Source organism: Choloepus didactylus, chromosome 23 (assembly GCF_015220235.1).
Source record: "Choloepus didactylus isolate mChoDid1 chromosome 23, mChoDid1.pri, whole genome shotgun sequence".
NCBI lineage: Eukaryota > Metazoa > Chordata > Mammalia > Pilosa > Megalonychidae > Choloepus > Choloepus didactylus.
In genome coordinates this window covers 9,455,100-9,482,981 of record NC_051329.1, presented here as the reverse complement: position 1 = coordinate 9,482,981, position 27,882 = coordinate 9,455,100, and the positions used below count along the sequence as shown (strand labels likewise).

Below are 27,882 nucleotides of genomic sequence, written 5' to 3'. Positions count from 1 at the left end.
ATCCGCGCTGCTGGATCGCGCGCAGTCTCGCGCCGCGGCCGTCCGGAGTTTTGCAAACGGCGCCGCGGGTCTGCGAGTTGAGTCTGCAGCCGCTTCCTCGTCCTCCGCCTTGTCCTCGGCGGCGGCCCGAGTTGGGCCGTGTCAGGCCGGGCCCGCGCGGGGTGCTGGTGGCTGCGGCGGACGTGCGGCGGGAGGGGGCGGGGGCCGCTGCCTTTTCAGGGGCCCGGGCCGGCCCGCGCCTTTGCAGCGTGCTCCATGCATCCGGAGCCCGCCCCGCCCCCGAGCAGCACCAGCCCCGAGCTTCCCCTCGGCGGCGGCAGCACCTCCAGCGGCAGCCGCCGGAGCCACCGCCGCAGCGGGGACGGGGAACCCCCCGGGTCCCCGCCGCCTCCGCCCGCCGTCACCTACCCGGACTGGATCGGCCAGCGTTACTCCGAGGTGATGAGCCTCAACGAGCACTCGATGCAGGCGCTGTCCTGGCGCAAGCTCTACTTGAGCCGCGCCAAGCTCAAAGCTTCCAGCCGGACCTCGGCTCTGCTCTCCGGCTTCGCCATGGTGAGCTCGGGCCACCCCGCCCTCTCTCCTGTCCCGTCCGCTCCCGCCCGCAGCCCCCACGGGGTACACGCTGGGCGGGCCGGGGTGAGAGGAAGAATGGGGAGAGGCTGTCGTGGACGCTGGAGGGGGGCCACAAGTGCTGGACATGAGAGGCGGCGACGAGTGACACCCGATGTGTGAGATGGGGGGGAAGGGCAAACCATACAGATGTCCCAGGTTGGGGGGGTCCAGGTTCCTTCAGGTGGGAAAGCTTCATGCAGCTAGGGGGAAGAAACACAGCAGGAATTAAGGATCCCCAGAGTTAGAGCTGTTAGAAGACAGCCACAGGTAGGTATGTTCAGGGAGAGAAGCAGCCACCAAGGGTCTGACGTGTTTGGGGACAGGTGACAGGAGTGGGGATGAGGACAGAGGGCTGAGCTGTTGCCCTGCGTCCCCCACACCTGAGGCCTTGCCCTTTTTATCAGCTAGTAGAGAGCAGGGGACTTCCTGACACCCTCTCCCACCCCATTTTCCATGAGTCTCAGTTGGGGCTTTGACAACCACTCCCCACCCTCAGTGTCTTCCTCAGAAACTTGCCACTGAGTCACCGCATGTGGGCGAGGAGGGGTGGGATGTGTTCCTGTTGAATGGGCCCTTTCTTGATTTTGGGGGTAGGTATGTTTTGCTCCCCCCAGGAGCCGCAGGTCTCTGGGGTGGGGGGGAGTGAGGGAGGCCTGGAGGCTGGGTGGGAGACGTTTCCCTGTGGACACCTTCAGGCCTGGAGCCTTGGCTCCACTTAACAAGTCATTATGATCACTTTCGCTGACATCAGCCTTCGGAAAGGGGTCTGCCACCTCCTTCCCCCAGGTCTCCAGCCCAAACCACTCCTGCCTGCCTCCCCCTTGGCCTTGAGGGAGGGAGTGGCCACACCACTTGTGTTTTCTCGGGAAGGGAGTGTGTCACTCCCTGTGCTCTACAAACAAGTGGGCCCTTGCAATGGAGCCTGAGCTTTTTAGCAGCCCTGGGCGAGCTCAGAGCACCCTGGGCCCCAGGGGAAAGGCCAGGAGATTGGGGAGCAGGCCTAATGGCTGTCCCAGCTCTGTCACTTGCTGCCTTTGTGACTTTGAGCAAACCACTCCACCTCTCTGGGCCATTTCTGAATTGGGAAATGAAGGCTGCAACTTGACAGTTTCTCCGTCTTTGAGGATCACATTGAGGGAGCCCTTGAGAGAGAAATCAGATTCTCTCTGGGCATGTGTGTGTCCCAGGGAGTGGCACTCTAGTTTTGGGCTTAGGTCAATATGATGGAATTCTCTTTTCTCAGTCCTCAAACCCAAGAAGCCATAGTCTTTGTACCCTGTGCCTGCAGAATCACTGAGACGAGCTGACCCTTTGAGCCCTCACTCTGTGCCAGGCTCCTCAACCACCCTTCGAGATGGTTTTGTAAGGGATCTTTCCCGAGGTCACATGGAAGGATTTGAACCCAGGTCAGTTGGTACCCAGAGAACTCCACTGCTGACCCACATGTGCCTTACTTGGTGGTGTCTTGGGGCAGGCCCGGGGAATGAAAAAGAGCAAAAGTTGCTTTTAAGCAGAAATATATATACGTATATATATATATATATATATATATATATATATATATATTTTTTTTTTTTTACAATTTTGGGGAGGGGGATGAAAGAATATGACACCAGTACTTGTCAGCTCCTCACTGCAGAAGTTTAAGATGGTGGGATCACTTCCCCTCTTGGAACTGTAGACTCATAACCAGCCCCAGGCCCCGTCAAAGAGGTGCAGATCAGATGGGTGACATTTCCTGCCTTCTGAAGTCCCCTCTTCCTCCTGAAGCAGCAGCCAAGTGTCTCAAATGTTACCTCCCTCTTCCTCTTGCTAAAAACAGTGTGGGGAAGTCGGGAGGCTTGGGCAGTGAGCTGCAGTTGGGTGGGCCTTGGCTCCTCCAGGCTGTCTCCTGGGGACCTTTGTTTTCCCCGGTCTGAGTGGAGAAGGCATCCTGGCTCCACTGATGGAATCCCCAGAGTTCTACAGGGGAGGGCCGAATCCCATGACAGCCTCCAGTCCGGGGGAGCTGTTAGGGGAGGGTAACTGCTTCGCCACAAGCCTGAGACTCCAGGCGAGAAGGGATCAGGGTTCTACAGGGCCGGTTGCATGCACCCCACCCCCACTGACACCCAGCCGTGTGAGTGAGCTCCGGGAGGAAGGGGTACTCTTGGCGTGCGCCTGTAACCCGCCACCATGGTAACGGGTGAGCAAGTTTCCTGGATTACGATCCCTTGGCTTATGAGTCAGCACAACCTACTTCCTGCCCCCAGAGGGCTTCCTTCCTAGAGACCTGGAAAGCCAGAGGAGCTGATGTGATCTTTGATCTCCAGGGGTGGGAGGGTTGTCGAGGATGCCAGGCTCACCTGCTTACCAGGTAAGGTTGAGGGATGGTCTCCCAAAGAGCCCGGAAGGAATTGTGCATCCCCAGCCCATCCCCATGGGTGGAAGGGCCTGGCCAGGTGCCCACAATGTGTTGGGTAGAAGGTGTGTCCCCAGACAAGTGGATCATCTCTTTGAGGCTGGTTTTCTCATCTATGCAAAGTTCCTGCTTTCCCCTGGACATGAGTGAAGGACCATCATGTGGCCAGATCAGGCCCTTGATGAGTTGAGACATTTTCAGGATCTGATGACAAACACGTTGGCGATACCCTTTCTGGGCTGCCAGCAGGATTCTCACTCTGGGCGGTGTTTCTGGAAACAGCAGGCCTTGGCTGCGCTCAGCCTCCAAGTTCAACGTAATATCCACAGCAAGGGTCCCGGATGTAGCATATGACCGGCGTCCTACGGGTGCCCTTGAGCCGAGGGTGCCCTTGGGGGCTGTGGTTCAGGCCATCTGTGCCTTGGTTTACCTCTCGGCAAGAGGCAGCCAGCCTTGGCCCGCCCTGTCCTCTGCTGGGGAGGAAAGGCCTGTAACGTTAGCCTAAGCAGAAGATAATTGGGAAGGTCAGCTGGCTGCCGTAAACATAGTGCTTTCCATGACCTGGGATCAATTATTTTTGGATTATCTGCCTCCTTAAGTTCTCTGCTTGTTTGTTCCCAGGTCCCAGAATGGGTTCAGAAGTTGTTTGGAGTTTCTGTGAAAATGAGTTGGGAGGAAGGGCTCAAATCATAAGATGTTATTGGGCCTCTGTGATGTGTTGTTCAGAGTTTGGCAGCGTGGAGTTGAACAAAAAACTTGCTACTCAGTCATCGTGGCTGTTGTCGATTGGCTGTGTCATCACTTGTGATTTTCAGACAACCTGGTGAGGGTAGGTAGTCATCCCGGATGAATGACTTGCCTGAGGTCATTCGGAAGCTAGGCAACTTGGGTTCACATCCTGGCTCTACGTCTTATAACCACAAAACCTCAGGGAAGTCACTTAACCTTTCTGGGCCTCAGTGTCTGCATCTGTAAAATGGGCGTAATAGTCATACCAATCCCATAGGACTGGTGTGAGGATTCAGGAAGGTAGTGTTTGCAAAGCACTAAGAATACACCAGGCCCAGGATAAGTGCTGTGTAAGGGTTAACTGATTTAGAACAATGTGATTCCAGCTAAGTCTTGAGGTTGGATTGAGTTTTGACTAGTGACGTTAGGGTTTGTGGGGAGAGCCCTTTGGTCAGAGGAGATGGTGTGAACAAAATTACAGAGAAAAGAAGGTACAGGTTCTTGGGTAGAGGCACATGGACTGGTGTGGCTCAAGCTAATGGGGTATAGGGAGTTATACAGAAAGAAGAATCTAGCCAGGCAAGATGGTGGGGGACCTCGAAGGGCCATGTAGGAAGTCTGAACTCTTGTATAGGCAGTGGGGAGCCACTGAAGGTTTTGGAGCCGAAGAGTTCCATGATCAGTTCGATGATGATGATGATAGTTACTGTTTACTGAATAGCATCATGGCAAGCATTGACTCTGGGTCCTTTTCTTTCATTTTTACTTAATTCTCACAACAGCTCTTGAAAGTACCCGGCTAGCAGCTGGGCAAGCTGTGGTCTGTGTAACTTGCAGCCCATCCCTGTCCACCCACCCACCTACCACCCCTTTAGCTGTTGGTATCTGGGTGTTGATGTCTTCCAGATGCCCAGTTCTGCACACTAGCCTTGCATGCTGGGCTGCATATAAATGGAATTTTGCTGAGTACCCCAGAGGGAGAGAGCTCCCTGCCCAGCAGAAAAGCCTTTTGTGAAACTTCACAAGTGCCCGTGGCATATTTCTGGAATTTTCAGCTGGGAGCAATGAGAAGCGCCTGCTGGTTGCTGGATCCTGGGCTAGTGCAGACATCTAGATAGGGTTTCCCAGGGCTGCCGTGTGCTGTACAGAATCTTGTCGGGAGGGAAGGGAAAGAAAACTGAGACAGCCTGAGTTAAAATCAGCCGATATCTCTGGTGGGACAAATAGGGGGCCTTTAATATGTTTCCCAGCAGGGACTTCTCAAACTGATAGGACCATCGCATGTTTTCTTCAGAGGAGACTCTCGTGGGATGATTCTTTGGCAGAGCCCTCTTCAGGGGCATGGATCTGGAATAGGGGTCGCAGACTTTTTCTGTAAAGGGCCACTGAGTGACTCATTTCTGGCTTCGCAGTCCACACGGGCTCAGTGATATATACTCAGCTCTGCCATTGTAGCTGGACCGCGGCCACAGACCGCACGGAAATGAAGGGCCGTGGCCGTGTGCCCATAAAACTTTATTTACAAAAGCTCCAGACTGTGGGCCATAGTAGTTTCCCAACCCCGGTCTAACTGCTCAGCATTCGCTTTGGAGGCCGTGGCCTGAACCATCTCCAAAGCCAGGTCAGCACTTCTCTCCCTGTTTGTCTTCAACAACCTTTTTCCTGAGGCCTGTGAGGGCCCGGGCTGGGGAAGTAAAGAGAAATCTCGGAAAGCTAAGGAAACAAGACATAGTATTACATCATCATGCCCACGTGTTCAGCACGGGGATGGGGAGGATTGACTGAAGGACAACAGTCTGAAGGTATTTATTTGCTTAAGGATTTAGTGTCCACACACACACCCACCCCTACTCCGGGCAGGGGTTTTGCTGTCTTATTCCCAACCTTGTCTCCAACAACGAAAAAAGTGCTAGGCACCTAGTAAGTTCTCAGTTAATGTTTTACGTGGATGGAAGGGTGGGTGGCACTTGTCCTATCCCAGGAGGCTGGGGAACAGGGGTGACTTGGAAGATAAAAACCTGAAGGAGTCAAACTTGGCCAGGTGAGGAGAGCTGAGACCTCTTCTGTCCCACCATCTTCAGGTTGCAACCTATTAGTGGCTTTGATGCAAATATAGTGAGTTGCAACCAGCTTTTTTTTTTTAATGAAATAACAGTGGAATAGCAAGTCGCAGCATGCATTGTATGTTACCAGAATAGGAGACGTTGGTGTGCTTCGGGGGTAGGTTTTGTCTGCGGAAACTTCTGTTTCTGTTACAGTTGTGTCTCTCTCTTTATAGATAACTTTGGGCATGGTGGACCTCAGTGGTCAAGGTCAAAGTCTGTGAACCACAATTCTAGGCCTCAGTCCGCTCTGGATAAACGGTTTGCGTTTAGGGTGAGGCCGGCAGGCTCAGACAGCTCTAGGTGACCCCGGGTGGCTATGGCTGGGAGGCCCTTGTGTTCTGGGCTGCAGCCCCCACCTCCTGAAAGGGGGAAGCAGAGAAGGCCTGCACTTGGGGAAGGAAGATCGTGGCTCCCCTCTGCAGGCGCCAGGGTCCTCGGGGAGCTCAGTGAGCGTGCATGCGGTGAGGTGGATGGCATTTGGGCAGGGTGGGCCAACGCCCGCCCGTCCGAGCCAGGCCCCACCCTCAGCCGGATCCATGGTCCTTTTCTTCAGCCCGTGCTTGAGGTTTGGCACCCCCGGTCTGAGGTGTGCGTGGCAGGCTGCCACTCTCCCTATCCTTTAAGGACCCATGTGGCCAGGTTCATGCAGGCCCATGGCCGGCTGGGAGCTGTTTATTTTGGGTTCACGGGCTCAGTGCTCTGGCTATATTTACCTTGTGAAGCTGCATGCAATTTGATCTGATCTGATCTCTCTGGGACGTGGCGGAGGCCCTGGGAGTCAGCTGCCAGGGACGCAAGGCTGGTCTGTCTCTCTCTGCTCTGCTTTCCCAGAGCCCCGGGGCACCAGCAGCGGGGAGATTTCCCAAGCAGCAGGCATTCTGGTAAAAGCAATGGCGTGTCTTCCCATGAGCCATCTTCATCTGGAACCATCATCTGTGCCCCCCATTCCTCTCTTCCCTTTCCAAATCATTCTTTTATGCAGCCCCGTGGCACTGAGTTTGGTCCCAACTGTGGGGACGGCACCGTAGCCAGCCTGCGTGACTGGAGTTCCAGGAATTGTACGGCCCGGTGCAGGTGACAGCGTTTCTTCAGGAGCATGCCGGTGGGCCTTTTCCTTTGCCTTTTTTCTACGGAGGACCCGGTGTCACGGGCTGAGCTGCCCAGCTGCCTCCCAGGCCCCTCCTCACCTCCCAGGCCTCGGGGAGGACGTCCCCAGCTGTCCCTGTCACTGTGACAGTCTGTCCTGCTGAGGTGGCAGGCTGGCCAGGTGTGGTTTGGGACACACATTCCCTTTGTACCTGGGGTTTGGAGCTGGGGCAGCTGCAAAATGGGGTAGCCCAGGCCCAGAGTCGGGGGGTGGTTCTCTTCAGCTCGAGCCGAGGGCATCCCGCCGGCAGTTTCTCTTCTGCTTCAAGCCCTGGGTTTTCCTTGTGTGAAGTGACATTTATTGAGCACCTTGGGTGTGCCAGGCCCTGAGCTAAACACACGTCAAGACCTCATCTGAGTGAGGGGTGCCCTCCTGTTCCCCCCATTTTACGTGGACTTAAGAGTCGAGCGGACTTGAGTTTGGATCCCGCCTCCCCCACCCAATCATAGTGTGACCCTTGGGTGGCTGGCCTCACCCCTTTGAGCCTCGGTTTCCCCATTTGTAAAATAATCATAATGATGTTGCTAATTATCATCAATATTTAAATAGTGCTTATCACATGCAAGGCCTCACTCTGAGAACTCAGCGAGTCCCCGTAGCAGGTTCAGGATGTAGGTCCGTCATCACCCCCTTTTATGGACAAGGACACTGGCACAGAGAGGTTGAAACATTTGCCCAAGGTCCCCAGCTCTGTAAGTGGAGGAACCAACCAAGACTCTGGCTCCTGCTTGGGTCTGGGCTCTCAGCGGCTGGGTGGAAGGGGAGAGAGGACCACCTGGGGGGGTGGCTGGGATGCGGGTGAAGCACCAGGTTGGGGACAGATGGGGGCATTGCCTGTGGGCCTCCCCAGTGCCCAGCTCGGGGTCTGACCCTCTCTGGGTCCCCCCAGTAGCCGGTGGACCTGGGGCAGCCAAGCTGTGGGCCTCTCTTGCTTGTCCCTCCCTTGGGCCACGGTTCTGGGGGGAGTGGAGGTGCCCCCTGCTCCAGGTGTCGGAGGCCTGAGGACAGAGGCCAGTGCCCAGGGGATGTGGCCTTTGCCTGCCTGCTGCCCAGTGTCCAGGGCACAGACCCCACCCAGCACCCTTGGATTCTCGGGGTTGGCTCAGCCGCCAGGGTCTTTAAAACAGTGGAAGTCCTGATGGTGCTGCCCCCGGTTAACATGAGGCTGAAGCGTTTTGTAAGCCTCTGGGCTGAAACACAGAAAAACCATCAATTCTGGGATATTTTAGGCAGAAGTCTGTGGAAGGGGCAGAGTGGTAGGGGGTGTCAGTGACTCCTCGTAGAACTGTCTGGAAATCCTGTCCTGCATGTCTTAAGGAGAGCACCCATCGCCTTCGTCGGGTTCCCGAAGATTTCTGGCTCCAGATCCCCTCCAGACCAGGCCCATGTTCTCATCATGTCCCTTGTTCTACAGACGAGATGGAGGCCTGGGAGGCAGGGTCTAGACTAAAGTCAGGCAGTGCAGCTGGGAAGGTTCCAGAGCCAGAGCCCAGGTCTGTGCATTTGGCCCTGGGGTTCTCTCTGCCCGAGTGGATCCCTCCAGCAGGAGGGTAGAAACCCCAGGAGGACTTGCATAGCGACAGTGGGTTTGGGAGTGAGCTTTCTAAACAGAGTACTCCCAGCTAATTTTTATTGAGGCTTCTCTCGATTTTAGTATTTAGCCAGACGCTATGTATTTTACATGGATTAACCCAGTTTACGCTCACAAGAACCCTGTGAGGCCTGCACCCTTTTGACAGGTGGGGAAACCGAGGCACAGGAAGATGCTGTGACTTGCCAGGCTCACAGCTGAATAAAGGGCATGGGCAGGGTACAGGGTCATAAGAAATAAAAGGTCCTGGGCATGCATCCTTTCCAACAGGACCAGGCGTTACAGGCAGGAGAGGGGGTGGAAGGGGCCCAACCCTCCCTTCCTGGGACTGAGGCTGGGTCAGGGCAGGCTGGCATGGAGCTCCCCACTGAGCCTGGCATCTGCAGTGCGAACACTTGATAAACAGGTACTCTCCTCCATGGGGATTATTTCCATCAGCACCCCTGTCCCAGCCCCTCCAGCCCTGGCTCCAGTGCAGAGCCTGGCAGCGTGCCCACCGCCCGCTGCTCCCAGCCCAGACCTGATGAGCTGGCTGCTTTGCATGGGGGCAATTTGCAAGGCCCAGGTGAGAAGCAGCGAGCTGCAGGCCTGGAGCGTGCCCCTGGTGGCCCCAGGTCCACAGGTCTCCAGGAACTGGGCAGCAGCTGAGTGTGTCAGCCCTGGGGGAGGAGACAGCCCCGGGACTTGCTGGCCACCCAGCCCTGCTCTGGGCCCAGCCCACCTGTCCCCAGCTACTGGCAGCCCAGGTCACCTCTTCCAGGAAGCCTCTCTTGGTTCCTTGTCAGTTGATGCACTGTTCTCAGAAAGAGCCTGGGGGGATCTTCACCTCTCTACCACCCCCCATCCTTGTCACCAGAGCAGGACACGGAAAAGCCTGTCTGCTTGGGCACGGAGTGCAGGGCCATGGTGGGTGGGGCAGTGTGTGTTTCTTAAACTTTTTATTTCTAAGATATTTTCAGATGTAAGCATTGACTTTCGGTTTTTTTGTTTTGTTTTGTTTTGTTTTTATTTTAACTTATACAACACAGACTTTCCCACTTTAACCCCTCTGAGGTGTACAGTTTAGTGACAGTCATCACATTTACAGTGTTGTGCCACTATCCATCACCAAAACTTTCTCGTCACCCTAACAGAAACTCCGCACCCATTAAGCAGTCACTCCACATTCCATGCCCTACTCCCCGCCCCTGGTGTCTGTGATCTACTTTCTGTCTCTGAATTTGCTTATTCTAGTTAATTCATAGAAGTGAAATTGTACAGTATTTGTCTTTTTGTGTCTGGCTTTTATCACTCAACATGATGTCTTTGGGTATCAGGACTTCATTCCATTGTCCGACTAATATTCCATTGTATGGTTATGCCACATTTTGTTCATTTGTTCATCTGTCAGTGGACACCTGGGTTGCTTCCACTGGTATTCGGTCTTTAATTCCTGGCTGGGTGATAATAGGATGGTAATGGTTACCATTTGGGAAGTGTTTGCTATGTGCCAGGAATTGTCATTTAAATTGTTCAAGTAATCTCAGGAACTGGTATTATATCCCTCTTTCACAGAAGCCCAGAGAGGTTGAGTGATTTTTCCAAGGACACACAGCTAGTGAGTGGCAGAGCTGAGATTTAAATTCAGGCAGCCTTCATTCTTCCCAGCACTTCCTGCCACTTCTCACCTCCCGGTGGGCGGGTCATTTCATCCCCCTTACACACATGCAGAAACAGGTTCCCAGGGTCCCAGCACCAGGACGGCACGTGCTGCCACTGACCCGCCTCCCTCCTGCCCCCCAGGTGGCGATGGTGGAGGTGCAGCTGGACGCTGACCACGACTACCCACCGGGGCTGCTGATCGCCTTCAGTGCCTGCACCACGGTGCTGGTGGCCGTGCACCTGTTCGCCCTCATGATCAGCACCTGCATCCTGCCCAACATCGAGGCCGTGAGCAACGTGCACAACCTCAACTCGGTCAAGGAGTCGCCCCACGAGCGCATGCACCGCCACATCGAGCTGGCCTGGGCCTTCTCCACTGTCATCGGCACGCTGCTCTTCCTGGCCGAAGTCGTGCTTCTCTGCTGGGTCAAGTTCCTGCCCCTCAAGAAGCAGCCTGGTCAGCTGCGGCCCACCAGCAAGCCCCCCGCCGGCGGCGTGGCCCCCAACGGCAGCAGCGGCGGCATCACCCCGGGCCAGGCGGCCGCCATCGCCTCCACCACCATCATGGTCCCCTTCGGCCTGGTCTTCATCGTCTTCGCCGTCCACTTTTACCGCTCACTGGTCAGCCACAAGACGGACCGACAGTTCCAGGAGCTCAATGAGCTGGCGGAGTTTGCCCGCTTGCAGGACCAGCTGGACCACAGAGGGGACCACCCCCTGACGCCCGGCAGCCACTATGCCTAAGCATCCCCTTGCCCTCAAGACTCTTCCCCATGACCTTGCCCTGCCTGGCCTCAAGGACAGCCTGTGCAGGGGGCTGGGCTTTCCTTGGGGCAGAGAGGAGAGGGAAGAGGGTTGTTTGTTTTTTTTTTTTTAAAGAGAAATTGCTGCACTTTGAAACTTTCCTCTAAGAGAGTAAGCACTTCCTGTCCTTCCAGATCCAGGTTCACCTGTCAGGAGGCAGCGGGGGCTGGAGCAGGGACAAACGCCCCCTGGGTCCCTCCTCCTGTCCCTGCAGTGCCCCTGAATACTTCCTGACCTTTCCATCTCGACCTCCCTCCCCATTCAGCGGCAAGTGTGTGTGTGCGTGTGAACACAAATATACTCCTAAGGGACAGTGCCTCCTGTGTCTGTGTTTGATGGGTGGGGGCTGCTCTGTCTTTTTCCTTCCCTGGTCCCTGAGTCAGGTGAGCTTCTAAGCCAAGTTTAAAAGAAAGTGATTCCAACATTTTATTTTGAGAAATTTCAAGCCTCCAGAAAAGTTGCAAGAATATTAAGTGAAATATATATATATAGTTGTTTCCTTGAACCATATGTTTCAGTTGCAGGTATCATGACCCTTCGATACCCAAATACTTCCTCCTAAAAACAAGGTCATTCTCCTGCATCCCCACAGTTCAATGATCAAGTTCAGGAAATGTGACACTGATGCAATGCTGGTACCTAGTATAACATCCATGTTCAAATTCCCCACTTGGCCCATAATGTCCTTTCTTGTAACGATTTCTCCAGTTGAGGATTGTGCATCAAATTGCACTGTGAGGTCTCTAAGCACTACACATCAGTTCACTGAAACCTTGCCATGCGTATGAGGCTGGTGTTGTTATCACTCCCATTTTACAGATGGCAGAATTGATGCTTAGAGAAGTCACTTGCTGGGATTCAGACCTGGGAAGTGTGGCTCAATGCCTAAGCCCATACAGAAACCTTACATGGATGGGCTCATTCTAGCGTTGCTTGAAAAACTAATTTCCAGCAGCACTGGGCCCACCTTGCAGAGAGCCAAGCAGTGGTCACCTTCCCCCAGGCATAAGTTTGCCAGTATCCACCACTCCCTCTTGCTCACCTCGGCCAGCGTCACTTACGTTATTGGTTTGGCTCTCTTAGTCCCTTGAGACCTGTCTGCTCTAGAAATCCAATACGTAAAGTGACTTTATAAAAGCAAAACACTCTGGCTGCAGTGAAAGTTGGTTGGTTCATCAACAGGCCCGACCTCTGTCCCTCTCCCATCATTGTTCCCTGATATGGTCCCACAGCACCCCAAGACTCTTGAGGAACACAGTTTGGAAAGTGTGACCTTAAAAGCTCTCATCCTTTACCCCGCTGCAGCTTCTCGCCTCCACCCTTCACCAGATACCACCAGGTACCCTGTCCCTGGATGGCCCTCTGGCTGGGGTGGAAGGGCCAGGTGGGGCAGGGCAGGGGCTCCGACATGAAGCCCGCCGCAGGGGTCCCCAGAGAAGGCCTGGAGATTTTTCAGGCATTTTCCAAGCTATCTGCCTCCCAGCCCTTGCAGAGGCCCAGGGTCCAGCTGGGATAATTGCTGGGCTGTGGCCCAGTAGTCCTAGGTTCTGTTCTCTTTGCTAAACTTCTCTGAACTCAGGAACCACCTGATTGGCTTGTAAAATGCAGATTCCCAGGCCCTTCCCTGGGAGCTACTGATTCAAGTTGAAGTGGTTGTGTCCCTGGAATCTGTGTTTTTAACAAGCAACTCAGCCTCTCTTCACACCTAGGCAACTGACAGAAACACTGGTGGTTGAGAACAGTCTCTAATGACAGTTGTATTACATTTCTTACCAATACATTAACATGATTCCAGATACAATAGTGAAAACTTGCCCTCCTCTGTTTTCAGCCCCCCAGAGACAACCTCGTTACCAGTTTAACTTACCGGTGTACTGTGTTTTATACATAAACAATGCACCCCTTCACTCCTACTTTTTCTCTACAATGGTGGTCTTCTATACACACTGCAGATAGACCAAGTTTGAGTATGGGCACTTTCTAACTTGGTGAACTGTGGAGCTTCTCTGACCCTCGGTTTCCTCCTCTGAAATGGTGCTAATAACAGCAGGACATGTCACAGGTTGTTGGGATCACAGAAGAGAAGACATTCAAAGCTGTAAGCACAGTGCTGGCAGTTAATGTTATTTCCAAGTCTCAGGGCGACCAGGCTCAATGTTAGTGACCGTTACTGAGCTGTCACTGCATGCAGACACTTGCTGAGGGCTTTGGAAACATCACCAAATTTCAGGGTTTCCCACCCGAAGCACTGTTGACATTGGGGACAGATCACTCTTTGTTGTGGGGGGCCATCTGGGCACGGTAATGGGTTTAGCAGCATTCCTGGCCTCTACCCACCAGATGCCAATAGCAACCTCCCTTTCCAGTTGTGACGACCAGAAATACCTCAACATCATCGCCAAATTTCCCCCGGGAAGGAGGCATCATCGCCCCCCCCCCCCCATTAAGAACCACCACCTTGTTTACATCCTCATAAGCCTGTGACTGTACTGTTATTATGGGCAAGGAAACCTACAGAACATGGAGATTTGGTGACATTCCCAAGTGTGCACAGCAACCCAACCCCACGCAGGCAAGTCTGACTCCAGAGCTCACATTTTATCCATTATGCAGGAATCCCTCATCTCGCAGGAATGTTGTCTAGATTAGAATTATGCAAAGCTCTTCCCTGGCATCTGGCCCCAATCAGCCTCAATACATGTCATTTATCCTTATTACATCTTATTATCAAATCCTTAAAACATCCCCATGAGGTCTTTACAGACAGGACAACTGGGGTCACATGCTTCGGGTCCCACAGAGACTAAGCCAGGGGCTCGAGGCCCCCTGAGGAACTTTTAAAAAATAAAAACGGCTCATCCCAGAGGCAGGAAATTGGGATCTCTGGGACCTGGGTGTTCATCATCTTTCAAAGCTCCCCAGGGATTCCCGGGTTGCAAGTCCCCATGTTAAACCGAGGCGCAGGTCAGGTTTGAATTGCAATCTCACCGGCCAGTTCGCCCGATGCAGGCCCTTTCCCCTGCTGGGGTACCCCAGGGTGTGAGATGTGGGGGCAGCTGCCATCCTCCCCCAAGGTGGGTGCCTCAGCCCGCGGGGTCCTCCCCCCTCTTTACCTGCAGTCCCTCCCAGCTCCCCCACCGCGGCCCACTCTGCAGGCCCGGGGCTCACACCACCGGGTTCTCCTTTATTCTCGAGCTTGCAGGAAGGGGGCCGTAGAACGAAGGCTGGAAGAACAGGGTCCCTACGGCAGGTGGGTGAGCCTGGCCTCCCCGGGGCCAAGACCAGAAGGGTGCAGGGAGGGGGAGGGTGCCAAGGGAGCACCCCAAGACACCACTGGCTCCTCCAGAGTGGGCCACACCGGTCTGAGCAGTCGCGAGCCGTGTGTTTGGATCTCCCAGGCAGGGCCGAGCGTTGGCATCCTCCCTGCGGGGGTGAGGGAGTGCCTCGAAGCCGGCATCTGAGGTGCTGGGCTGGTGCCCCTCCTTCCAGGCCCCACTGCACAGATGGACAAATGGAGACCACCCACCTCCTAACTAGGGGTTCGTTCCAGCAAGCCCAGGGTGCAAATGGAAAGCTTCGGGCCGGACTGGAACGAACTGGCCTTTGGTGAAATGGGCTTTGAAGGGGAGGAGCCCTGCCCACTGGTGGCAGGAAGCAAGGAACCCCCCCTCTCTGGTCCTGCCCTAGAGCATCTCGGCCACAGGAGAACATGCTTCCAGGCCCGGAGTGGCCTCAGCCGTGTCAGAGGGGGAAGGGTGTGGCCCTCTCACCTGGCTTCAATCCTCCTCTTCCTTCTCAGTCTCCTTCTTGAACATGGCCAAGGCTTCTGCCAGCACGCCGTCGGGGTCCAGAAGTTTGATCTGGAGGACGGTAGTGAGGGTTGGTTTGGGGAGCAAGGAAGGCCCAGGGCTGCGGGCCTCATTGCGGCTGCCCCAACTGAAAACAAAGCCCGCTTGTCTGCTCCCGGGCTGGCCCGGGCATGGCCGGGGTGCCAGTTTCTGTCTCTCTCCCTGGGTGTGGCCGCAGGGCCCTGGTGAGGACAGGACAGGGGCTGCCCACCTGAGGAATGGGGAACTGGGTGGGCGCGGGGGCCTCGTCACGGCCAAAGTCGATCATGGTGCCGCACTTGGCCACGTCGTCCACCCAGAAGCCTTCGAACAGCTGACCATGGTCCAGGTGGAAGAAACGTCCCGACCCGTTCTTCATGCCCCTCTGCCAGTAGCCCTCATAGTGGTTCCCGTTCTCTGGAACAAAGTACAGGGAAGCTTGAGTGCTGGCCTCGCCACCACACTCAGGCTGGATGTGCCACTTTGCCCAGACTAGACCCTCCACCCTGCCCACCAGGCGGCCAAGAAGAGAAACCAGGTGGACCACGATGAGCTGGGGTGGGTGGAGTGGGGTGGGGTTGGAGGACAACTGCCCTATAAATGTTCAGGACCTGGGATGGCAGTGACTTCTGGAATCAGACCTGTTTCAAGTCTAGCCTCCACCACTTAACTGAGCTTGGGTAAGCAACGCTTTTAGCATCAAGTTCTTCATCTGTGAAAACTAGAGTTAATGATAAGAATAGGCAATATCTTTTCCAGCACTTACTCTGTGCCTGGCTCCTGACCTCACTTAATCCTCACAAAAACAATTCGATGAAGACTTATGGACTCCACTTTACAGATGGAATCTTGGAAGGCTCAGGTGTTGAATTGACTCGTCTAAGGTCACTGAGCTGGGAAGTGGCAGAGGATTTGGAGTGCCAAAACCTGTTAATCCCAGGAACCCCTGCTCTTAATCACCGGTCAGATCCACATCTTACTTGGTGGTGGTGGTGTAAAAAATAATAAAAATAAAGCCCCCACTTCTCAGCTCGGACAGTAAGTGCTCTGACCTTGGGCAGTTCCTTAGCCCCTTTGTTTCCTTTCCTCATTTGTAAAATGTGGATAAGAGTAGCACTTGTCCCCTGGAGTTGTGAAGATTAAATGAGTTGATCTGCAGAAGGAGACAGTACCGGATAAGCTCTAGGTCAGGGGTTAGCAAACTTTTTCCAAACAGGGCCAGCCAGTACGTATTTTCAGCTTTGCAGACAGTCTTTGTTGCAACTACTCATCTGCCATTGCAGCAGGAAAGCAGCCAGAGACTATATGTAAATGAATGGGCATGGCTCTGGCCAATAAAACTTCATTTACAAAAACAGGTTTTGGGCTGGATTTGGCCCAAGGGCCACAGTTTTCAGACCACAGGCTCTTCTGTATACATATGAGCGAGTAATATTATCCTTGAGCACCATCCTAAACACTTCACAAATGTAAACTCATTTAACCTTCACAATAGCTCTTTAAGGTGAGTTTTATTTTTATCCTTCCTTTCCAGATGAGAAACCAAAGCACAGGGTTGAAGCAAATTGCCCAAGTTCACACAGCTGGTGCAAGCTCAAGACAGGATATGAACCCCGGCAGGCCGGCTCCAGGGTCCAAGCCATTGGAAAGGAGTCTCTTAAAGCTCTGAGCGCTGTGCTGGGCCGCGGTAGGGAGCTGGGGTGCAGGGGAAGGAAGCCACTAGCCCTCTGGAGCTGCAAAGGGGCTGTCAGATACCCGGATGTATATGTCAAGGGCTAAGTAAGTGCTGAAGCGATAGATAAGTGTCCTCTTTGTTCAAGATGTAGCTGAATGAGGTATTTTAAGCCCTTACTTCTAAGGAAAAAAACCGCTCCCCAGCTGCCCCACTGCCTCAGCTCCCCCAAATCTCACTGGAAGTTGGAATCTTGTGTTCTGTTTCCTCACCAGAAAACCCACTGTGCTGGGCACTGGGGAGACTGGTGAACAAAACAGGCAGGGCCCCCTCCCTGCTCTGTAGCTTGCAGGCAGGAGAGGCAACGAGACTAGCTCTACAGAGAGCCTACTATGTGCCAGGCCCTGTTCCAACCACTTTTCAGACTCACTCACTGAATCCCACCACAGCCCTGAGAAGTGGGTACTACTGTTATTCCCATTTGACAGACAAGGAAGCTGAGGCACAAAGAGGCGCTGTAACTTGCACAAGATTATCCACCCATGCTTGGAAGGGAAGGAAGCAGGGGCTGAGAATAACGGGGACAGGGAAGGCCTCCCAGAGGAGGGGACAATGCAAAGATCTGGGGGAAAAGCATTCCAGGCAGAGGGAACAGCAGCGCCAGGGCCCTGAGGCAGAAATTGTGGGAGTAACTGTAAGGAAGTTAGTGTGGCTAAAAACCAAGGAAGTCCAGTGGAAGGGGGAAGGGAGGGGAAGGCAGGGCTGGAGGGGTGAACAAGGCTGGATCATGCTGGGTGGGGAACCCACCCTGAGCATCCTGGGGCCATAGGGAGCTACAGAAGGGTTCAAGCAGGGCAGCGATGAGGTCTAACTCAGGACAGGCTTACTCCAGTTGCTGCATAGACTGTGGATTAAGTCTGGACACCGATGTGAGCTTCCCATTTGCTGGCCCCTTGCCTGGGGATGCTCCCCTCTGGCTCGGTGCTCCACTCCTTCTCTTCCTCCGGTGTCAGTTCAAATGTCAGCTCCTCACAGAAGCATCCCCTGACCATAAGTGAATCCAGACTAGCTCCTGCCCCTTGACTCCTAAGTCATTCTCCAATCCACCTTCCTGTTTTCCCTCCTCCTGAGCACTTCTGACTCAATACCAGGCTGTGTGACCTTGGGCAAGTGACTTAACCTCTCTGTGCCTCGATTCTTTTATAAAGTAGAGATGGTAAGAGTACCCATTTTACAGCGTTGTTATGAGAACTAAATGAGCTCAACAGCCTGTAAATGTAGGCTCTTATTATGACCGTAAGAAACTGTCTTCATTGATGTATCCTTCGGCTCCCCTATTAGGGTATAAGCTCCCTGAGGGCAGGGATCTGGTCCTCTTGGTGACCTTATCCCAGGCTGATTGGGAGGAAGGCTTTGTGGGGGCGAGGCTTGTCGGAGAGGGTCGGGGCTAGACAGGACTTTGGGCGGGGGCCGTGGGCGGGGCTTGTCGAGGGCGGGGTTGCGGGGCGGGGCTTGTCGGAGAGGGGCGGTGCTAGACAGGCCTTTGGGCGGGGAGGGGCGGGGCTAGACGGGCCTGTGGGCGGGGCCGTGGGCGGGGCGGGGCACTCACTCAGGCGCAGCATGCCCTCCCCGTGGTGCTTGTTGTTCAACCACTGGCCCTCGTAGATGTCGCCGTTGCGGTAGTACATGCGGCCCCACCCGCTGCGCTGGTTGCCACACCACTCACCCTCGTAATACTCCTTGGGTCCGAAAAACTGGATCCCATAGCCCTGGAAGCACGAAGGTGTCCCTGGTCACGGCCCCACCACCACCACCACCACCTCCGCTAGGGCAGTCCCACCAGCCCCCCGGGCACCTACTCCAGACACCTGGGGCTCTTCCCTGCCTCCTCCCTCCCTCGGTCCGACGTCCAGTCTGATGCTCGTGCTTTGAAAAACCTCGCGGGGCTGTCCGTTTCCCTCCATCCCTCCGCCCCCCGTCACTTCTCCCCGCCTGCACCCTCGACCTTGCCGCCCCCACCCCTCCGGCACACAGCAGCCAGGGGGACCTTTCAAACGCCTTCTGATCACGTGGCCCCCCAACTCTGATTCTGACCTGAGAATCAGATAAAACACTGGGGAGATAAAAGAATACAACCACCACACTTAGTGTCCAGCCACAGGGGTTCATGAGCTCCCCACAGAGCACACCTAAGGAGGATGGATGAAGCAGCCCCAGTCTACTCCTCAAAATCCTGACTCCCCACAGCAGCCTCGAGCCCTCCCTCATCCCTCTCCTCACTCCCATCCAAGCCACCCCAGTCAGCAAACACATGCTGCTATTTGACATTTCCTTCTCTCTGCTACTTTGGCCTCCAATCTCTTTTATCCTCTCTCTCCCTAGCTTGTGATGTCACCTCCTACAGGAAGCCTGCCCTGAATTCTCTAAGCTGTGCTTAATGACCTGACCTTCCTCTGGGCTCCCTCTGAAAAGCTCTAGCCTAACACCATATGATTCGTAAATTGATCATTTGGGGGACTTCTCTCCCCACTGAGCAATAAACAATTTGATAGCAGAGATCCTGAAATCCTGGGCTCTTCAACTTACCAGCTGTGTGACCCCAAGCAAAGGACTTCACCTCTCTTAGCTTGTTTCCTCATCAGTAAAATGGAATGATGATAATAAATGATGTTGTTGTTTTTGTGAGTTAGATGAAGTAAATTAGGCTCCAGACTCCTGAGAGAAGTGACTTGATAGCAGTATTATTACTATTCTTTGTCTCCCTGGCATGTAGCCAGGGTTCCTGCAAGGTTGTAAGAGAGCCTGAGGAAATCTGTCCCCAGTGTGGGGTTTATGGTTGAGGACCTCACTCTGGCTGCCTTCGCCCTCAGGACCTCTCCAGTCCCTTCCCCTCTAATTCTGCGGCCAAGGATGTGGCCTCTGCTTTTTTTGCTCCCCCTTTTCCCATCCCCACCCACCCCCCCTTTTGTCCAGGCCTAACAGAAGGGGAATTCTCAGAAAAAGAGGCCCAGGGAAAAGAAAGCCAGGAAATGAGTAGGGAAGAGGGTGGGGGAGCCCTCACCCCCACATAACCTGCTGGCTGCTGGTAGCCACAGGGCTTTGTGGGCTCCTCCTGGGTCCCTCTCCTCTTGCTTCCTGTTTCCTGGGTTTTGTTCTGAGAAGCCTTGGCAAAACCCCCACCCCTTTCTTCTCCCACTGCCTCCCCCTACACACACACACACACACACTCTCACACACACACAACTGCATGCAGCCTGCCTTCAGCCCCTGCCCCGAGGCATGATGGGGACCACTCACCGATCTCTTATCGCCTTTCCACCAGCCTGAGTACACTTTCTGGGACTTCCCTGTGTCTTGGTCAGGAAGGCAGAGGGTGCCATAGCCATCTCGTTTCCCAAATTTCCAGTCCCCCTGATAGATGGCTCCTTTCTTCTTCCAGATCTGTGTTCCTTTTCCTAGAGACACAGATGGGCCAAGTTCTGCAGACACAGTCGCTGTGGGGCTAGGAAGGGGGTGTCTGCCCAGCCTCAGGGGCCCCCTAGACTGACCGCTACTCAAGGGCTGGAACAGGGTTTGTGCCTCTTCTCTAGACCCTTAGCACCCAGAAAAACCACAAGGAAGTTCCATTTCCACAAGCAGCATTTCTTTAGGCTTCTGCTCTGCAGCCAGACAGATACAGCAAACAAACCCCAGTGGCCATCTGTCCCTTCGGCGTTTCAGGGTTGACTCCTAGTAATGCTGCATGGATACCCCGGATCACCCAGGGGATCTAGAAAAATGTCCTGGATGTTTCTTCCGTTCCCCTGAACACAGATGGAGACCCATCTCCTATTACTCCTGCTCCTCTCCTCCCCCACCTGCACCCCACCTCCAGAACTCCCCTCCAACCACACAGGTCCTTGCTGATCCTGGAACCCCCTAGATGTGTTTCAGGGCCTTTGGCCCAGCTGTTCCCTTGGCTGAGGATATCCTCTCAAGTATCCAGTTGGGTCACTCCCCACCCCTCCAGATCTTTACGCAAACATCATTTTCTCAGTGAAGCCTCCCCTGCCCCCTTTCCCTGCTGTTTCTTTCCATAGAGCTCATCAGCTCCTAACATAAGAGATCATTCACTTATTTATTGTCTATTTTTGTCTCTTCCACAAGAATGGGAGTTCCGTGAGGGCACAGAATTTTGCCTGTTTTGTTCACCGCTTTATTCCTAGCACAGGCACGTCACAAATGGCCCATATTTGTTGAACAAAGAAATATGTTTGACAAGGGGATGGATAAAATATTTGTGGAGTGTGTACGTGGGCCAGTCTGTGTCTTGGACCTCAGGAACCCAGGAACAAATCCGACATTGTCTCTCTGAGCTTTGTGGCTCAGACAATCTGAGCCTCAGAGTCCTCATCTGTAAAATGGGGATAACACTATCACCTTTCTCATGAGGTTGTCCTGAGTTCTAAATTAATAAATGCAGAGCACTTACAACAGTACCTGCCAACAGGAAACTTAACATCAATGTCAGCCCTTATCATTTTTGCTCACGAGATCACAGTCTGGTGGGAGCCAGGCAAATTGTAGGGTATGTGTATTGTTCGAGCCGTTCAGCCTCTCCTTCTCTGCAACAGAGGACCAGTTTTTCTTCGGTTTCCCTGAGGTTTATGTGGCCTGACTCCTCCCCCTGGGAGCCCAGCCAATCAAGGTCGTTTACCAGATCAGGCCACTGTGATTGGCTCGGTGAAGAACACGTGACCCAAGGTGGTCTACGGACCTTAACTTCAGTTTTTTTGTTGGAGCTATTGGGACTGGACAGGACGGGACCGGGCAGGACCGGGCGGGACCGGGCGGAATGGGGCGGGGAGGGGGGGGGGGTAACAACCCTCCTGGGGGGCACTGGCGGTGGGGGTGGGGGAGACTGACCTCAGGATTAAGTTAACCAGGAGGTAAGCCAAGAGGACAGATGAAGGGAGAAGCCAGATACCAGCAATATCCAGCTCTGAGCAATACCCACGTAGATTTTAACACAGGAAGGCAGACGACAGCCTCAGTCTCCTCTCCTGTAAAATGGGAAGAGCAATCCTAACTCTTCCCAGGGCTGTGCTGATGGAGCATGTAGAGGACAGGGCTGTGTAAACTTTATATGACTCTCCATCCCGATGACAGACTTGCTCTAGAGACTCTCCTTGTTGGCTTGAGGCAGTACGGGGCTATGTTGGGAAAGCCTATGCAGCAAGGGTAGCCTGAGCTGACAATCAGCAGGGAGCTGAGGCCCTCATTTCCTACAACCTGAGGGAGTTTGGGAATGGATTCTTCCCCAGTCAAGCCTCCAGGTGAGAACACAGCCCAGCTGAAACCTTGATGGCAGCCTGGGACACCCTGAGTGGAGGACTTATCTAAGCCATGCCTGACTCCCGACCCATAGGAACTGTGAGAATAAAAACGTGTTGTTTTCAGCCACTAAGTTCGTGGTGATTTGTTAAGCAACAATAGAAAATTAATATATCTGGTGTCATCATCATCATCCTAATTACCATTTCCTGAAAACTCACCATGTATCAAGTTCATGCTTGATCTCAATTAATTATGATGATGACAATGATTATACCCATTTTAGGGAGGAGGCAACTGAGGGTCTGAGAGGTTAAATGACTGCCCAAGTTCACATAATAGTCAGGAAGTAGCACAGCTAGGTTTCAAAGCCACACAGTCTGATTCCAAAGCCTGTGCTCTGACATGAATAGAATGAATGAATGAATGATCATGAAGGCAAGCATGCAAGCAAGCAGCGAGACCATTTCTGCATCCAGCAGTCCTCAACTCCTCTGACCTATGTGGCTGGTGGAGATTCTTGTCCCCTTCTCTGTTCCTAAACAAAGCTTGTGAAAGAAGGGAGCCAACTCCGTCTCTGTGTTCCTGCAAAAGAAAGTTTCATTCTACTCATTCCTACAGGTTTTTATAGCATACAAGGCAGTCTCCTACGTGACTGTTTTCAGGTATTTCGGGAGGGTGCATTTTTTCTAAAGCCATAAGGTGTAATTGCATGTCTTTGATCTCAAGGGACAATGTCTTTGGGGCTAGATGGGAGACAGCAGGAGCAGGAGACAGGAGCACGGAAGGAGCCCTGCGAATTTACCCTTATCTAAATTGCTGCCTGCCTTCAGGCATTCAAAGCTTTGGCCTTCTCCCAGCCTGGTGCCCACCTTCAGGCTTCCGAAGCTTAGGAAGTGGCCCCACTGTATAACCTATCAAGCCAGGGAACCTTCCGTGTCTCCACAAAAGCTAGATCAAGAGCTGTCAGCAGGCCCCAGAGGTGGCAACGGTGAAAGTCCTCCAGCTTCCTGAGCAGGGTGCCTAGAGCATAAACATTTCCCAAGGGATGGGCAGGAGCAGGACAGTGAAGACCCAGGTGAATCCCAGGGGCTGAGCCGTGGAGAAGAAGGATGTCCTGGATTTCTACCCCCTCAGAAGTTTCTTCTGACTATGGAGATTGCCCTCAGAGGAGGTTATCTCTTCCCCCATGGTGGGGCTGGGAGTCAAGAGTCACTGCTGTCACTGGCAACTTCAACACTGTCTTCCTTTCTCTCTGATCACCTGCCCTTCCTTACTTGGTTTCAGCCACACTGGCCTCCTTGCTGTTCCTTGAATGCACCAGGTCTGTTCCCTCTACCTGGACAGGTTGTGCCTGCAAATGCCCACTCTGCTAATTCTTTCACCTCAAGCCTTTGCTGAGAACTCACCTTCTAAGGCGCAAGCATTCTTTTTAATTCTGCAAACCCTCGTTCCCATTACCCTGTTCAATTTTTTTGTTTTCCAAATCCTTACTCCCTCTCACAGACTAGATGATTTTCTTATGTTGTGTTTATTGTTTGCTGCCTGTCTAGCCCTGCTAGGAAGTAAGCTTCCCAAGGACGGGCACCTTTGTCTGTTGTGGTCACTGCCGTATCTCCTGGATTTAGGATAGTCCTTGGCAAATAGTAGGGGCTCAATAAATACGTGAGACATCAGTTTGAGTTGGGTCATTGCTAATTTATAGGGGCTCATCATTCATTCAACACATATTTGGTGCAAGCCCCCTGTGTGTGAAGAATTGTGAGGGGATATAGAGGTCTGTAAACAGGACCCCTACCTGTTTGCCTTGGGGGTCAGGGCAAAACTCATCAGGGCCCATGAGGCCCCCATGGTTGGCCCACCCTATCTCTCCTCCACTCCACTCCACTCCAGCCACAGTGGCTTCCAGTCTATTCCTTGAATGCACCACACTCCCTCTTAGCCCCGCTCTCTTGAAACCAGGCCCCTCTTTGCCTGGATTACCCATTGCCCTCCGTTGGGGCTCTGCTCCAACATCTCCTTCCTGACCACCCGTTACATGTCCTCATGGCCCCCTTCACGTCGCCTCTCTGGTCCCCCCTCACATCCCGATACCACCATGTTGAGCCGTGGAGCCTTGAATAAATCACTTTTTCTCTCTGAGCCCGTTTCCTCATCGGTAAAATGAGCATGTGAGCCGTTCTGCAGCATTCCTGGAAGCTCCTTGAGGGGTGGGATTAGGCCAGGAGCCCAGCCCAGGACCTGGCATGGAAGAGGCGGTCACTAAACAGCCATGGGGGGGTGAGTGAGCAGTGGCGGAGCCACCTGGCCAGCCTCCACCCCCACACACTCTGCACGACCGCGCCCTTGACAGCATCCAATCTGCTTATCACCACAGCAGTCAGCTCCTGCCTGGTCCAGAGGTGCCTCTGGGCCTGGCTGGGCTGTGGAAGGAGAAGGGTCTGCAAAGGCAGGTCTCACAAAGAAGAACCCACCTCTCAGGGGTCCCGTCAGCCCACCCTTCATCTCACAGACAGGGAAGTCGAGATCCAAAGAACAAGAATGGAAAATTACCTACCCAGAGTCACACAGCGACTCAAGCTAGAGCCTTTTTTTTTTTTTTTTTTTAAGATTATCTTGCAATGTGTTTATTTGAAGGCTTTGTCAAAATGCAGCGCCCTTTCCTGAAGTGTTTTGAGAAGAGGCAGGTGGAAAGGAGACAGGGCATGGACAAAAGCTCACTTGTCAGTGCCAATAGCACAAGTTCGGCGGGGTTGCGGTTACATTCATTTACATGATATATTTGAAGCTGAAAGTGCCGTCACAGGGAAGGTGATGGCCTTTGCATCTCCCACACACACCTGGAGAAATTTTACTGGGCCTAAGGGCTCTGACAAGCTAGCCCAGGGCACCATCCACCCCACAGTCTGCCCACACTCAGGAATCTTTAACCACACATGGAGCTCGGAGCAGCTGCACAAAGCCTCGCCTTGAAGTAAATGCTGAGGGTGGGTTGTGCCGAACACAGGGTGGGGTCAGCTTTGGAAGGCTGCCAGGCTCAGCCCAAGGAGAACATTCCAGAAGTTCCCCTTCTGCACAGACCCTGGACTACATATGAACATGACAGATGCCATCTCTTATTCTTATAAATAGGCACTGTTCCCATTTTACAGATGGGAAGACTGAGGCTCAGAGCGGCCTAGTGACTTACTCAAAGTCACCTGGGAATCTAACTGGAGCCAGGAGTGGCTACGAGTATGGACTCTGGAACCACCAGCCCTGAGAGCGAAGTCCTGCAGGGTTTTGGATTAAAAACTCTGCTTCCCATCCCTCACCTCCCAAACCCTGGGGCTTAGTTTGTGTCAGTGGGACTCCCCTCACCCCCTGCCAGCTGAAACCTGAACCCAGCCCAATTAGTCAAATTGGCCCCAGCTATTTGGGGGGGGGGTGACGGACCTCTGTCACCCCCTGATGGTCAGAAAACACGTTCAGCCCAACTTCGGAGCCTCAGGGCTGAACTGAAGACCAGAATCCCAGTTGCAAGAAGTTTCTGAAGAGGAACTGCCTCCTCCTGCTGCTACCAAGACCCAAGCTTAGCCCAAGTCTCAGAGGGAAGGGACTGAGCTTAAATTCCCAGGGCCCCAGCTGCAGGCTGACTTCTCAGGGCCCCACTGTCCCGAGAGCCCCCAGGGACCCTCGCTCCATCTAAGTCGGGGTGAGTTTGTTTCCCGGAGCCCCAGCATGTAGAGGCCCCACAGCTGCTCTGGGCCGGTGCCCACCCCTTGGGGGAGCCTTGGAATCCACATCAGGCCCCCAGGGAGCTGCTGTGCAGTTTTCTGATTCCTGGTGTCCCCCACGGCTCAGAGCCCCCACTGGTTGCCCGGGCTCTCCGGGAGACCCCCACTCACCATGCTTCATGTTGTCCCTCCACTCGCCCACATAGCAGTCCCCGTTGACAGTGTAGACCTGGTGCCTCAGTCCGTTCTTCTGGGCCTTCCGGGCCCACTCCTTCCACAGGGGATCCGACTTTGGGGGACACTTGACCATAGGCATGTTGGCCAATTCTTTGGAGCCGGAGGCTGCTGACGAGGGGTTAGGGACATCAGAGGCCGAGTGTGTCCTGCGTGGTGAACAGAATCCTGGGGCTTCTCAGGGGAGGCACTCGTCTGACCCAGCCATGTGAGTCATGTGTGTTCCGAGTCCCCCGAGCAGATGAATAGCCCTTGGTGGGGACCCTTTCTGCTGGACTGACCCTCTGCCTCTCCTGTGGCAGATCCTGTGGAGGGTCTGATGGCACAATCACTTGGGAGCCCAGGGAAACCAGTAGAGCTGGTGGGTTTGTGATGACATCAGGAAGAAGCTGCCCACAGGTCACATTCAATCACCAGTGTGATCCATAGGTGTGGATGCTCCGGCTGGAGCTTGGCCTGGAGACCCCAGAGGGAGGGGCCGGGCCCCACTCCAGGAGAGGGAGGGGTTGGCCACTGACACAGATCAGGAGGCACCCCTGGCCCAGCACCCAAAACATTAGTCCTCTTGGTCTTGCCTCATCTGTACAGTGGGTGATATGGTGGCAAAGCCCGGGGCCTGGCTTTGCAGGGTTTCCCCAAGAGTAAAATGTATCTAGAGACTCTAGGGGGGCCCACTGTCCCAGTTTTCCCAGGACTGAGGGGTTTCCTGGGAGCCAGGACTCTCAAAATAGTTAACCACCAGCATGCATAGATCCAATCACAATGGAGCAGGTTCCTGGAACAGGTTCCAGGAGAGCCCTGGGAAGTCCACGCGTCTGTCCACCAAGGGCCAGCCTCCTGGGGGAGCAACCCCTGCAGTGACACGCTGCCCCACCCTTAGAAGGGTCCATGCTTCTTTTACTGCTTTGCTATCACTGTTCTCAAATTCTTATAATGTATGAACAAGGGGCCCCACACTGTCATTTTGCACAGGGTCCCATGTATCATGTGGGGAAATCTCAGAGGTCTTGGGGGAGAGGGGGTAACCAGGAGAGCTGGGGTCGAGGTATGGAAGGATTTCACTCTGTTGCAAATCGTTCTCCACTTCCAAGAGAAGGAACTCCTGGAGGATAGAGCTGCGTCTTCTCTCTTGGTCTCCCAGCACCTCCAGAGCCTAGCACATTTTAGGTGCTCAGTCTAGGAGAGCCAAGCCCATCTCGCCTGACTCCACCCTTTTCCCTACCTCCCCTCCTCCTCCCTCCGCCCTTTTGCAAACTCTGGTTAGGGCGGGGGCCTCTAGGACTCCGGCCCAGCTCCCGGGCCCTGTACCATATGCCTTGTTACATATTTTGAATCGGGTACAGGACACTCCAGGCAACAAAAAGAGCCAGAGCAACACTGAGAGGGGGGAGAAAGCTTCGCGTCCTAAATTTGACTTTTCTTTTTCTTTTTTTTTGCCATTTCCAAGTATCATTAATCTTTACATTAAATGACCTCACTTTTAAAAAATTAATGCATTTCTCAAAAAAGGAGAATTTACATATCATTACTATAAATGGAAACCCGGTATCAGGTGCCCTAAGACACATGTAACTGTAAAAATAAAAACACCAAAGAAACCAACATGTTTAAGACTGAGGTGGATACTGCGACTCCGAGATCTCTGTTAAAGAGACTAGCAAATCCTAAGAGTGTTGATGCCACTTGGTCCCAAACTGACACTTTCTCTGTGGCTTACTCAGAATCCTAAGAGAACCCAAGAAGCCCCTAACTTTCTCCCTGCACTTAAAGCCTCGTCACCCCCATCCCACACTTTGGGGAACGTGTATCTACTTCAAGAGGAGGTTTCAGTCTTGATCGTGAGCTACTGGTGGAAAAGAAAGGCTTGCAAGGCTGTGGGTGAGCGGACTCTGTGGGTTGTTTTCAAATAACAATAATTAGAACAATGCAAGGCGGAGGGCGCGGGGGGTTTGGGGACTGGGGCTGGGCCCCACCTGCGCTCACCTGTGGGGGGTTCCCGGCTCCCGAGGCCCGGCGGGCGGGAGCTGACCTCGGAGGCTCCAGCCTCAATCTCCGCCAGCAGCGCGCGCTCGGGGGCCCCGGGCCCG

General features: G+C 53.8%; 2 protein-coding genes across 9 annotated transcripts; one reads left to right on the top strand and one right to left on the bottom strand.

Moving 5' to 3' along the window:
* Positions 1 to 11,349, top strand: ORAI1 (ORAI calcium release-activated calcium modulator 1). The gene is made up of 2 exons (XM_037817263.1): positions 1 to 555; positions 10,371 to 11,349. Exons 1-2 carry the CDS (start codon positions 256 to 258, stop codon positions 10,971 to 10,973), a joined length of 903 nt encoding a protein of 300 aa, XP_037673191.1. The 5' UTR covers positions 1 to 255; the 3' UTR covers positions 10,974 to 11,349.
* On the bottom strand, positions 5,389 to 27,882 carry MORN3 (MORN repeat containing 3). Of its 8 annotated transcripts, none has more exons than XM_037817272.1 (7): positions 27,779 to 27,882; positions 25,733 to 25,903; positions 19,830 to 19,987; positions 18,142 to 18,301; positions 15,093 to 15,277; positions 14,804 to 14,893; positions 5,389 to 5,429 (listed from the first exon to the last, which is right to left on the bottom strand). In XM_037817272.1, the coding sequence occupies exons 2-6, from the start codon at positions 25,875 to 25,877 to the stop codon at positions 14,810 to 14,812; spliced, it is 732 nt and encodes a 243-aa protein (XP_037673200.1). In that variant the 5' UTR covers positions 25,878 to 25,903; positions 27,779 to 27,882; the 3' UTR covers positions 5,389 to 5,429; positions 14,804 to 14,809. The 8 variants fall into 8 exon arrangements, with proteins under 8 accessions (XP_037673200.1, XP_037673199.1, XP_037673192.1 ...); XM_037817271.1 differs by lacking the exon at positions 5,389 to 5,429 and adding an exon at positions 9,901 to 10,024; XM_037817264.1 differs by lacking the exon at positions 5,389 to 5,429 and adding an exon at positions 11,447 to 14,528.

Coding starts and splice junctions, on each gene's coding strand:
- MORN3 (XM_037817272.1), bottom strand. CDS start 25,877: ATGCCTATGGTCAAGTGTCCCCCAAAGTCGGATCCCCTGTGGAAGGAG. Junction 19,988..25,732: donor GAGGGACAACATGAAGCATG/GTGAGTGGGGGT, acceptor CTGTGTCTCTAG/GAAAAGGAACACAGATCTGG. Junction 18,302..19,829: donor GGAAAGGCGATAAGAGATCG/GTGAGTGGTCCC, acceptor TCGTGCTTCCAG/GGCTATGGGATCCAGTTTTT.
- ORAI1 (XM_037817263.1), top strand. CDS start 256: ATGCATCCGGAGCCCGCCCCGCCCCCGAGCAGCACCAGCCCCGAGCTT. Junction 556..10,370: donor TGCTCTCCGGCTTCGCCATG/GTGAGCTCGGGC, acceptor CCTGCCCCCCAG/GTGGCGATGGTGGAGGTGCA.